This window comes from Dipodomys merriami, unplaced genomic scaffold (assembly GCF_024711535.1).
Source record: "Dipodomys merriami isolate MVZ:Mamm:240054 unplaced genomic scaffold, mDipMer1.0.p SCAF_291, whole genome shotgun sequence".
In the NCBI taxonomy this organism is placed as follows: domain Eukaryota; kingdom Metazoa; phylum Chordata; class Mammalia; order Rodentia; family Heteromyidae; genus Dipodomys; species Dipodomys merriami.
The window spans coordinates 878,609-892,086 of NW_027204393.1; the positions used below are offsets into that span (position 1 = coordinate 878,609).

The following is a 13,478-nucleotide window of genomic DNA, read 5'->3' on the forward strand; positions in this document are numbered from 1 at the left end:
GCCCCACAGAGCCTCAGTCCTATATCTCAGCTCCCTGAATAGCTAAGATTACAGGTATGAGCAATCATTGCTCAGTTGTTATTTTAGATTGATAAGAGAGAGCAAAGGAAGGGTGACATTGTCTGAAATGTACTCTTTACCTGACTTTTTGTAACTCTAACCCCTCTGTATATAACTTCTATAATAACAATAAACATTTTATGTGATCTTTTTTTCTTTTTGTCGGTTGTGGGGCCTGAACTGTGGGCCTGGGCGCTGTCCCTCAGCTCTTCAGCTCAAGGCTAGCACTCTGCCACTTGAGCCACAGTGCCACTTCCAGCTTTTTCTGCTTATGTGGTGCTGAGGAATCTAACCCAGGGCCTCATGCATGCAAGGCAAGCGCTCTACCACTGAGCCATCTTCCCAGCCCAACAATAAAAATTTTAAAAAAGATTGATAAGGTTGATAACTGTAATGAAATAATCAAGGCTCAAAGCAAATATTTCAGGAAACTATCTCAGGTCTAGGAGTTAAGGTATTTGCTGAATTGTCCTCTGCACCCCTCCTTACTCCTCCTTCTTCCCCTCCCCTGTCCTCCTCGCTTTGAATTTATAATTTATAATTGTTCTGCCTTAGCTGCCTCAGCTTCCTGAGTGCTCCTGGTATTATAGGTATGCACTACCATGCCTGGTTGCTGTTTACTTTCAGAAGTTCTGTAACAAGAAGAAAAGGAATTTTGCTTACAGTTACCAGAAATAGAACTAATACTTAGTTTTGGAATTTGATTCCCAAGTCTAGAAATTCTGATGTGCTGCCTCAGGAGGAAATGGACAAAAGGTTAAAATGTAGACAAAATTTAATCTTAGAGTACTAGGAATCAAGATGCTTACCTATTAATGATGAATTTCTTGAAAGGAAAATTTATAAGCTAAATTAATATTTATTGTAATCTTAAACTTTAAATGTGCTTTTATATATGTATAGAGCAACTTAAGATTAGAACAAAGCACCCTAATTTGTTATTTAGAATGTAATACATATTTCTGTTGCATGTAATAGAAGACTTGATAACTTGAATTTTTTAATATAAAAGTTCATGAAAATAATTCATATATACAATCTGATTTCTAAAAAGTCTAAACAACTTTTTTCCCCCAGTCCTGTGGCTTAAACTCAGGGCCTGGACACTGTCCCTGAGCTTCTTTTTTTGCTCAAGGCTAGCATTTTGTCACTTGAGCCATATTGCCACTTCTGGCTTTTTCTGTTTATGTGGTGCTGAGGAATTGAACCCAGGGCTTCATGCATGCTAGGCAAAGCACTGTACCTCTAAGCCACATTCCCAGCCCTTCAGAACTACTTTCTTCCATTTTGTAAAGTCGTTCTTGACAAAAACTTTACAGCCTTTTTATTTACAGCTTCTCTCCAAGATAAAATGGCAAACCCCAAAGAGAAAACTCCAATGTGTCTGTTAAATGAGTTAGCCCGTTTCAATAGCATCCAACCCCAGTATAAACTTCTGAGTGAAAGCGGGCCTGCTCATTCAAAGGTAAGGTTTGACCAGAGGTGGTGAGATATGCTTATCAAAATATCAGGCCAGGTCTTAACTGTGTTGATTTGCTGGAGTGGGGAGTAGATGATCTGAAGATTTTTAGTTCTATATTAATAATAGTCTGTAAAGAATCTTATAATCATCTTGGCTTATAAAGCTCTTTCAGATTTAGCTCCTCAGAAAAACCTTAACAAAACTACAAGATAGAGATTTCTTAATTTCCTTTTGTAAACAAAGAATCTCAAGCATAGAAAAATGTGACTTGTTTAGTAGTTAATAAATGCTGATACTAGCACTTGAATATGTTCGGCTTCTGAGTAAAAAGCCAAAAAAGCCCAAAGAAGCCCAGCCCAGCTGTTAAAGTAAAATGTTACAAATATTAACTCTTAAAACATCTTCTGCAATGTAATGTTTAATTCTAAGATTCTTCCCTAATAAACATTGTGTACGGCAGTAGTATGATTATGCATTTACTTACTGTTCTTTAAAATGGACATCCGTGTGTATTTATATTTAGTTGCATGTGTTTACATATAAAAATATTATAAAAATGTATAATAAATACATTCAGCTGTATTCATTTGTTTGAAATATCTCAATTGCGCATAATTTTTCTTGGCATATTTTAAGTATAGATATTTAATACAATATTATAAAATGTATGATAGGCCGGGTGCTAGTGGCTCATGGTTGTAATCCTAGCTACTCAGAAGGCTGGAGGATCAAGGTTCAAAGCCAGCCCGGGCAGGAAAGTCCGTGAGAGTATTATCTCCAATTAACTACCAGAAAATTGGAAGTGGCGCTGTGGCCCAATTGGTAAAGTGCTTGCCTTGAACTGAAGAGCTCAGCACCCAGGCCCAGAGTTCAAGCCCCAAGACCACCACCACCACCAACAACAAAAAGTATGATAATCACACATTTTTGTACACATTGTGGAAGCAATTGATTCTGTAAGTGTTGGTTAATCTTCGAAAAGCAAACTCTAAATTGGGTTTGTTGTTTTCTATCATCTCCCTTAAAGAAATAAGGTGGAACTAAAATCTGTCACTTGTTCCTTATTAGAGGCTTTTGAGAAGACATTATGGACAGTTGTTTAATTCATTCACCCTATCTCTTGTTCGAGCATTAGCAAAGAAAATGTTGTGTCTTGCCATATTGGACAGCCATGCATACTATTCTCTTTCATATGATTCTGCCCTTTATCATGTTGAGCTGTTTGCTTTCTCAGATTACTTCACATCTCCCTGCCTTTGTCCAGTATCTTTCTGCTTTGAATGTTATTTTGCCTTTATTCATTTTGGAACATTAAATTCATCATCCCTCATGGCATTTATCTACCTTTGGATAGTTCTATCACATTTCTCATGGGTGGGCTTTGATTTTCTTTTTTCTTTTTTTCTTTTTTTTTTGGGTCCAGTCGCAGGGCCTGAACTCTGGGTCTGTCCCTCAGCTCTTCAGCTCAAGGCTAGCGCTTTACCACTTGAGCCACAGCGCCACTTCTGGCTTTTTTTCTGTTTGCTTATGTGGTGCTGAGGAATCGAACCCAGGGCTTCATGCATACAAAGCAAGCGCTCTACCACTGAGCCACCTTCCCAGCCCCATGGGCTTTGATTTTCTTATGCATCCTTCCTATTTAAATTTATGGTGATTTTTATTCCAAGATACTGACCTTTTTCTTCCTAGAAGGTTATATACAATTAGTTTGTTTCTGCTCCTTCATCCACTTACTCATGTAATTATATTTTGTAATTGAGATCCTCCATTATTTTAATTTCAATTACTCAGTCTCTGACTCTTAACTTCTAGATCATTCCTTGTAGTAATTTGATTATAATAGTCCTTCCATTACAAAAAGTCTGTTGATTCTGCTGGACATTGGTACTTACACCTGTAATCCTAGCTACTTGGGAGGCAGAGATCTGTAGGATTATTAATAGAGGCCCACCCATGTAAAAAGAAAAAATAAGTTTGTAAGACCCCATTTGAACCAATTTCTAGAGACTTGGAGGATCATATTTCTAGCTCAGTTGGTGAAAAACTTTTGAAAGATCCCATCATAAGAGAAGAAAAAGCTGGTTGTAGTGGTTCATTTCTGACATCCCAGCTAAGGGGGAATTGTAAAATAGGTTTGAGATCCAGGCCAGCCTAGGCAAAAAGCAAGACCCTATTTTAAAAATATCAAGAACAAAAGGGAGTGGAGGCATGGGTCAAGCAGCTGAGTACCTGACTAGTAAGGAGAATCCTGAGTTCAAATATCTCTTATGCAAAAAAAATTCTATTGACTCTACCACCTTTTTACTATTCCTGACTTACCTTAGTTCTTAGCTCTTCATTCAGTTTAAACTCCACATTGTTTGCACTCTAGTCTCTTACCGCTTTTGGTTATAGGTACTTGCTTGGCTCAATGCCGAACCCCAGTCTGAACTCTGCCAACCACTCTATTTGTGTACTAGATTATAGCTCCTTCAGCTTCATTTTTCTTGTGCTTTTCCCTTTTCCTATTCTCTTCAGTATCAGCAGCTTCCTCTTCCAGTAGTTCATGCCCATCAGCATAAACTCATATACCTAGTTCCCATATCTTAATAACTCTCCCTATACTGCCTTCTTCTGTTAAAACTTCAACTACTTAAAAGAGTTGTATGTATTAGCTGTTTTCAGTCCTCTCTAGTTGGGATTTTGTTCCTACCGCTCCCACTGTTCAGAATTGGCCGTGTGAAGGTCTAAAGTAACTTCCTTGTTAAATACCATAATTGCTGCCTTGTGTTTCTTAACCTGTTGGCTGGCTTTGATAGAAGTGAAATGTATTCAGTTCCTGTTACACTGAGATAAAGTGTTGCCATGAAGCCCAGGCTGGCCTTCAATTCAGAATCTTCCTGCCTTGGCCTCCTCAGTGCTGGGATGATAGGTATACACTAATATGTCTGGCTCATTTGCCACAGTTTAGGTTTCTTTCTTTATTTTTCCCCTCTAATCTCTCAGACCTTTTAGTATGGTAAGTCCCCAGAACTCAGATTCTGAACTTCTCATTCTCTTGCATTTGCTTCCTAGTGATTTTTACATACAGTCTCATAGCTTTAAATAACATTTACTTGTTGTCAGTGTTCAAATTTAAGTCTCCAGCTCTTCCTTGTACTTTCTAATTGTATACTTAATTGCCTATCACTCATCTCTATTTGAGTATCTAATATCTCTCTCAAACAAATGTATCTAAAACTGTATTCCTGATCTTTGTCATATGCCTTCCCTTTTTCTTGGTAGTGGGGTAGTACCTGAAGATACTTTACTGTTTTGTCCTTTACTTCCCCAATTACAACATAAATTCTGTGAGGGCAGGGCTCATTTGCTATTTGTTTACTTTGGTATGTTTCCAGTGCCTTGAATGGTCCTTGTAGTAGGCATTCATTTAATGTTTGTTGAAAGAGTGAATAAATAAATGAATGAAAAATTTAGTTAACTATGTAGATGTCAGTGAGTGAGCTTTTCTGAAAGACAGAAAAAGGTCTCATATTTCTTTTTGTTATGTTTTTGTCAGTCCTGGGGCTTGAACTCATAGCCTGGGCACTGTCCCTGAGCTTCTTTTACTCAAAGCTAGCACTCTACCACTTTACCATAGCACCACTTCTGGCTTTTTCTGTTTATGTGGTACTGAGGAATCGAACCCAGGGCTTCATGCATGCTAGGCAAGCACTCTATCACTAAGTGACACACCCAACTCCTCACATTTCTTTTCTTTTTTTTTTTTTTGTTGGTCATAGGGCCTGAACTCTGGGCCTGGGCGCTGTCCCTCAGCTCTTCAGCTCAAGGCTAGTGCTCTACCACTTGAGTCACAGTGCCACTTCCGGATTTTTCTGCTTATGTGGTGCTGAGGAATTGAACCCAGGGCCTCATGCATGTGAGGCAAGCACTCTACCACTGAGTCACCTTCCCAACCCCTAAAGAGACTTCTAAAAAATACTTTGAACAAATGAATGGGCTGGTAATCTAGTTTATTGGTAGAGTGCTTGCATAGCATGTATAGTTTTGGGTTCAGTTCTTAGCAGGCAAAAGCAAAAACAAAATATAAAAATAATAGACAGGAAAACATTTATTTGAAGCAACTCTGCTGTGCAAAAACTTTCCCCATTGTTCTGAATCTTAAAAACAGGTTTAAGAAGGAAAAATATTAAGATAAATTTATTGTTAGTATTTGTTTCTATTTTCAGAAATAGCATTTTACAGTATATGACTAATTAATTTTGGGATGCCACTTTGGTTATTGTACTTTAATAATGTTTTACTTTGAGTATATAAAGTCATTTTTTTTGTTGTTTGTTGTTTGGATTTTTGAGACAGAATCTTCTGTATTGCCCAGTCTGGCCTACAACTCAGAATCCTCCCATCCCAACCTCTAAAGTGTTAGAATTATAGTCCTGATACCACACCTAGCTAACCAAATCATCATTATTAAATAAGTTTTTTAGGATGTTATGATTACTGTTTTGGTGGTAGGATACTTGGTGTTTTAAAATAGTTATTTTAAAGTCTCTTGGCTTTGCTCTGTAAGTTAAAATGAAAATATTATGAAGTAGAGAAATAATTTTTTATGTATTTATGTACCAATGGAAATCTGTAAAGTAGGTTATGTTACAAGAATTTGAGCATATTAGTTAAAAATGCTTTTCACTTCAGAGAGATAGTTGCTGTTTCATGTAAGCTTTTCAGATCTTGGTGTAAAGGTCAAGTTATATTCCACAGAAAGGAAGGGTTTTTAAGCATTCATTGAAAGAGTTCCAACTCTCAGAGTCCCAGAAACTCACATTTCTTCTGAGGAACACTGTTTATTCCTGAACTAAGTTTAATTTAGCAGGAGTTGAAATACTGTGGTTAGGGTCTTTCTGACTCTGGTATTTTAGTTACACTTATTTGAATTAGTTCAGTGCCTCTGGAAGGCTCATAAATACTAGTTTATAATTTAGGGCATTTTTTGATGTTACCCCTGATGGAGTGAAGAACTGAATTACCATAAAATGGCTAATAGTTATTGACCCCACCCTGCCCCTCACATTTTATAAAGCAATGCCAAGATACTAATTTGCCTTGATTCTTTATAGATTTACTGAAATGTTTGGAGGGGCTAATGAACTATTTTCTTCTATTTTTTTATTTTTTGGGTCCAGTTGTGGGGCCTGAACTCTGGGCCTGGGCCCTGTCCCTCAGCTCTTCAGCTCAAGGCTAGCACTCTACCACTTGAGCCACAGTACCACTTCTGGCTTTTTTTCTTTTTGCTTATATGGTGCTGAGGAGTCAAACCCAGGGCCTAATGCATGCAAGGCAAGCGCTCTACCACTGAGCCACCTTCCCAGCCCTGAACTATTTCTTTCTGTCTTTCTCTGTCTTCTGTTTCTGTGGTCTTTGTTGCTTCTCTCTTCCCCTAATTCCTCATCGACAAGGCTTTAAAGAATGAAACGATTTGTTGTGATGAAAGTGGAATACAGCGGGTTTTATAGACTTTTTTTTCCCCCTAGACATTACTAAGATCCTGTTGCTGCCTTAGCCGGGCGCTGGTGGCTCCTGTCTATAATCCTAGCTGCTCAGGAGGCTGAGATCTGAGGACTGTGGTTTGAAGCCAGCCTAGGAAGGAAAGTCCATGAGACTCATATCTCCAGTTAACTACCAGAAAGCTGAAGTGGTGCCCTGAGTTCAAACCTCATGCCCCAAAAAAAAAAAAAAAAAAAAAAATCAAGCTGCCTGGTATCAGCCTTGACCAGTAATCCTCCTGCCACTGCCTCCTCCTGCCTAGCTGTGGTTTACAGGTGTGATTTAGCCAGCTTTTTATTTTCTAAGTACTGGGATTTGAACTCAGGGTCTTACCCTTTTGAGATACTCTACTGCTTGATCCATGACTCTAGTTCTTGACTTATTTGTGAGAGGATCCCCCTAACCTTTGCTTGCACTGAACCAGGATCCTCCCATCTCTACTGCTTAGTAGCTGGGATTGAGGTGTGTACCTCCATACACAGCCCTCTTTCTCTTCTTATAGAATTAATCTTATTATGGAGATGATGTCCTTAACTAAGCCTAATTATCTTCCAAAGGTCCCTTCTCCTAAATAATATCATATTGATATTATTCATATGTCAACATATGAAATATTGTAAGGGCACAAATATTCAGTTTAAAATAGACGATATTTTTGGTTGTGTGTGGTTACCAAAGTCTTAGTTCTATAATCTTGATGGATAGCCACTGACCTGAAAGATTTTATAAATATCTGAAAGCAATAGAAAAAGAAAACTCCAATGGGTTTTAAAATAGTACTGTTAGGACAAAACATTATGAAATAGGAATGGTGGGGTGATGGAATTGAGGAGATGATTTTTTTTTGGGGTGGTGGTGGTTTAGATGCACTGTCCCTGAACTTTTTCACTCAAGTCTGGCACTCTGCTACTTTGAGCCACAGGACCACGTCCTATTTTCTGGTGGTTAATTGGAGATAAGAGTCTTACCAGCTTTCCTGTCCAGGCTGGCTTTGAACCACAATCCTCATATCTCAGCTTCCTGAGTAGCTAGGATTACAGATGTGAGCCACTGGTCTCGGCAAGGAGATCATATTCTCTTGACCTTATTCCTTTTGAGTTTGTGGAAATACCCAGTGTATTGTTTAGAAGATGACAGTTTGAGACATAAAGCGTAATTTTAATATGCTTTCTGGAGGCTACTGGGATTCTCAAGTCTAATATTCACATAGACCTCTCTTTCTTTCTCTGTCTCCATCTCTGTCTCTGTCTCTCTGTCTCTCTTTCTCTGTCTCTCTGGAAGAACTGGGATTTGAGCTCAGACCTTAGTGCTTTCTAGACAGGTTTTTTTACTGCTTGGGCCACACCGCTAGTCTTTTTTTTACTGTGGTGGTTATTTTCTTTTTGTGCTGGCTCTGGGGCTTGAACTCAGGGCCTGGGCACTGTCCCCTAACTTTTTTGCTCAAGTCTAGCACTTACCTCTTTTTTTTTTTTTTGTTGGTCATGGGGCCTGAACTCTGGGACTGGGTGCTGTCCCTCAGCTCTTCAGTTCAAGGCTAGTGCTCTACCAATTGAGCCCCAGGACCACTTCCAGCTTTTTCTGCTTTTGTGGTGCTGAGGAATCGAACCCAGGGCCTCATGCATGCAAGGCAAGTACTCAACCATTGAGCCACCTTCCCAGCCCCTAGCACTTAACTCTTGAGCCACAGTTCCACTTCCATCTTTTTGCTGGTTATTTGGAGATAAGAGACTTTCTTACCTGGGCTGTCTTCAAATGGTGATCCTCAGATCTCAGCCTGCCAAATAGCTAGGATTCCAGAAATGAGCCACCAGTGCCCTGATACTCCGCTTGTTTTAAAGATAGGGTCTCACTTTTTGCCAGCTGGCCTGTAATGCTTCTACTTATACTTCTTATCATAGCTAAGATGACAGGTGTGTCCTATTGAGATGGGGTCTTGTGAACGTTTGCTCCAGTTGGTCTGGAACTATAACACTCTTGATCCCAACCTCCTTTGTCACTGGGATAACAGATGTGGACCATTAACTATTGGTTGAAATGAGGTCTTGAAACCTTTTGCCTCCTGATCTCTGCAATTGAAGAAGCTAGGGTTACAGGTCTGAGCCAGTGGCCCTAGGCTTCTTTTAGGCATTGTTTAGGTTATAATGTAAAACATTTATTTGTGGAAGAGTTCTTTGTTAAATGCCAAATTTTGAAAAAATTAAGGGGCTAGTCATTTAAATGTCACATTAAATTCAGGTATAAGGTCAGATATAGATTGAAAGGTGCTGGTGGTTGAACTCAGCCTTTGTACAAGCTAGGCAATTGCTACTACTGAGCTACATCCCAAGGAAAATTTTAAAGTAAATCAAAATAGGAGAAAATAATTTCTAATTAATTTCATTAATAATTATTTTCCCACTTTTTATTTTTTATTTTTATTTTTGGGTCCGGTCGTGGGACCTGAACTCTGGGCCTGGGCACTGTCCATCAACTCTTCAGCTCAAGGCTAGCGCTCTACCACATGAGCCACAGCGCCATTTCTGGCTTTTTTCTTTTTGCTTATGTGGTGCTGAGGAATCGAACCCAGGGCCTCATGCATGCAAGGCAAGCGCTCTACTACTGAGCCACCTTCCCAGCCCATCCCACATTTTTGAATAACTGAAAACTTGCAGAAAACAGCAGTACAGTAGCACTTGTGTGTCTTTCAGATTCACTAATCATTAATATTTCTGTCATAATGCCTTTTCTTTTCTTTTTCTTGTTTGGTTGGTCATGGGGCTTGAACTCTGGGCCTGGGCACTGTCCCTCAGCTGTTCAGCTCTATGCTAGTGCTCTACATCTTCAGCCATAGCGCCACTTCTGTTTTTCTGGTGGTTTATTGGAGATAAGAGTTTCACAGCTTTTCCTGCCTGGGCTGGCTTTGACCCTTGATCCCCATATCTTAGCCTTCTGAGTAGCTAGGATTACAGACATGAGCCACTGGTGTCCGGCTTACTTTTTATTTCTTGACCCTATAGATAGATCTTAACTTAGTCCTTATGCAATTTGAAAGTTAGTTTCAGCTCTCGTGGCATTCACTCATAAGTGCTTATATTAATCTTTTATGTTTAAAGACAATTTTCTGTATAACTTGTGTTAACTGTTAGTGAAGAACTAATGTTTACTAGATGTCCTAGTCTGTTTGCTGTTTTGTAACAGAAAGCCAGAGCCTGAGTGAATTATAAAGAAAAATATGTTCTGGAGGCTAGGAAGTCTTGAGAGGGAGAAAACTGCATCTAGTGCTAGCCATCACTGCATAGTGGGAGCTATATAGGCCAGAGAGTGCAAAAGGGCACGGGAGGACTAACCTTGCGTTGGTAACAAACCCAGTCTCTCTATAAAGCCCACTTTTGTGATAATGACAATCTTTTCATGAGAACAGACTCCTTGTGACTTAAGTCTCTCTTAGAGGTCTTATCTTCTAACACTGTTGGATTAGGAATTAAATGGTAGCCCACAAACGTTGAGGGTTACAATTAAATTGTACATAGTAGCCAGACACTGGTGGCTCATGCCTGTAATCCTAGCTACTCCGGAGGCTGAGATCTGAGGATCGCTGGCCCACGAACGTCTGTGAGACTTTTTAATCTCCAATTAACCACCAGAAGACTGGAAGTGGCGCTGTGGCTCAAGTGCTAGAGCATTAGCCTTGAGCTGAAGAGCTCAGGGACAGAGCCTAGGTCCAGAGTTCAAGACCCATGACCAAAAACCAAACCAAAACAAAAAAGCCAACCCAATCATAGAGCTCATAGTCAGATTTCACCAGATCTCATTTGCATTTTTTATTAATCATATTTTATCATATTTTTTGTGTTTCTTTCTTTTTTTTTTTTTTTTTTTGTCAGTCATGGGGCTTGAACTCTGGTCCTGAGCGCTGTCCCTCAGCTCTTCAGCTCAAGGCAAGTGCTCTACCACTTGAGCCACAGTGCTACTTCTGGTTTTCTGGTGATTTATTGAAGAGTCTCATGAACTTTTCCTGCCCGGACCGGCTATGAATTGCAATTCTTAGATTTCAGCCTCTTGAGTAGTTAGGATTACAGACATGAGCCACCGGAGCCGGGCTCGTGTTTCTGTAATGTTCTCTAGTCTGAAATTTGCATTTTTATTTTTCTTTCATGACATTGACATTTTGAGAGTCTAGGTTAGTTGTTTATGCATAGTGTAGATCTGACTATTTTCCCATGACTAGGTTCAGGTGAAACATTGTTGACCAATAATAGTACAGAATTACTGATTTGTTCTCATTGTATCATATCTGGAGGCACATGCTAACTTTAATCACTTGGTTAATTTCTTTCTACCTGATCATCTCTCTACAAAGATATATTTTTTGTAATTAATAAATGCTTTATGCTAACATTAAGAAGTAACATGCAGTATGTATAGTAAAATCTATTGTGTGTATTCTGAAAACTGAATTTTATTGGTTAAAAGTTGACTTTGGCACTCATATGGAAATACAGTGTGTATGAAATGTGGGATATGTAAGGGAAGGGCGTAAATGGAGTAAAAATGGGCAGGCAGAAGTTTTTCTGCTAAAATGGTAATATTTGGTTAGGGTGACACAGTTGGGTTTGAATTTGAGAAAGATACGCAGCAATCATTTGGGAGATTATTATATTCAAGGTAGAGTTTTATGAAAAGCTGATTCCAGTGTAATATTGTTGTCAGGAAAAAGAGGAAGAGTTGAGAAATATTCATGAAGTTAAAATGGGCAGAATGTACTGACTGTTTAAATGTTTGTTGTGGGGATTTTCTTGGTGTTTAATATGAATGCCAGACTTGTTGACTCCATTTTGCTATGCATAAGTTTTAAGGCATTAGATTCTATAAATGTATTATTGTGACAGGTCATTTTAGTTTTTCTTAACAGTTATCTTATTCTTTGTACTTATCCTATTTCCTTGAAGATTATTTGAATGACATTAACAATGTGGTTCTATTTAGGGAAGAAATATCTTCTTGATTTGTTCTACTCAAATGTACACTTGGAGCTATTAAGCCTTTGTGTAAGATCAAACAATTGGTTACAATGTCTTAAAATTATTTTGCTAGGTAGAATAAGATTTTTTCTTTTGTGCCAGTACTTGGGCTTCGACTCAGAACCTTGTGTATTTGCTCAATACTGAGACTTGAACCCAGGACCTTGTGCTCTTGCTCAGATTTTGCACACTGCTGGTGCCCTACTATTTGAGCCACACCTCCAATCTGGCATTTGTCTGAGTTAATTAGAGATAGTCTCTCAAGCTTTTCTGCTTAGCTGGCTTTGAAGTCTCAGACTTTAGAGCAGCTAGGATTACCAGCACTAGCCACTGATGCCTGAACTGGAATAAGATATTTGTTGTGGCCGGGCACTGGTGGCTCATACCTGTAATTCTAGCTATTCAGGAACCTGAGATCTGAGAATCATGGTTTTCAATGCCAGCCTGGGCAGGAAAGTCTGTGAGATTCTTATTGCCAATTGACTACCAGAAAACTGGAAGTGGCACAGTGACTGAAGTGGTAGAGTGCTCGCCTTAAACTGAAGAGCTCAGGGATAGCACCCAGGGCCAGAGTTCAAGCCCAATGACTGACCAAAAAAAAAAAAGGTATTTGTTACAAGTAGTCTAATATCACTTCTGCTAAGATTTTGATTCTATGAAGTGTTTGTTTTCTCAGACCACCTATTCTATTTTCCCCAAAAATAATTTTGTTTTGTTTTTCTAAGATGTTTTCAGTGCAGCTGAGCCTTGGCGAGCAGACATGGGAATCCGAAGGGAGCAGCATAAAGAAGGCCCAACAAGCTGTTGCTAATAAAGCTTTGACTGAATCTAATCTTCCTAAACCAGTTCAGAAACCACCTAAAAGTAATGTTAATAATAACCCAGGTATGTCATTGACTTGTGGCCTTCTTTTGTGTAGTAAGGAGTGTATGATGTCTGTATATGTTTCATATGTATAGCAGTCCAGCCACGCAGCCATAAATACTAACAGTGTATACATATACAATACAAGACAGGTGAATAAGCTGAAGGGGTAAGAAAATAAAGCAGGTAATTGAAATTATTTTTAAAATTTGCTTTAATGGGCATTACAAAAGTGCATTATTAATTTTTAAATGTTGGGAAAAATACAAGTGGATACAAACCATAAATAATGTGAGCCTTTTAAGGTAAAGATAGAAATGATCAACACCTCTTTTTTAGTATTTAAAAAAATAAGGCATTCTTCTTTTTTTTTTTTTTTTTTCTGCTGTTTTTGGGATTTGAACACAGGACCTGGGTGCTGACTCTGTTTTTTTTGCTCAAGGTTAGTGCCCTACCACTTGAACCACAGCTCTGTTTCTGGCTTTGTAGTAGTTTACTGAAGATAAGAGTTTCACAGGCCTTCCTGCCTGGGCCAGCTTTGAACTGCAATCCTTAGATCCCAGGCTTCT

At 38.9% G+C, this 13,478-nt stretch overlaps 1 protein-coding gene across 5 annotated transcripts in view; it reads left to right on the plus strand.

Moving 5' to 3' along the window:
• LOC138839072 (double-stranded RNA-binding protein Staufen homolog 2) overlaps window positions 1-13,478 on the plus strand; it is a 289,434-nt gene that overhangs the window by 31,841 nt on the left and 244,115 nt on the right. For 3 of the 5 annotated variants that reach the window (XM_070038746.1, XM_070038744.1, XM_070038743.1), the window contains one exon: window positions 12,771-12,930. In XM_070038746.1, coding sequence (XP_069894847.1) covers window positions 12,771-12,930 — 160 coding nt within the window. Of the gene's footprint in view, window positions 1-1,394; window positions 1,526-12,770; window positions 12,931-13,478 lie in introns of those variants that run through there. The other 2 variants (XM_070038742.1, XM_070038745.1) reach the window with 2 other exon arrangements.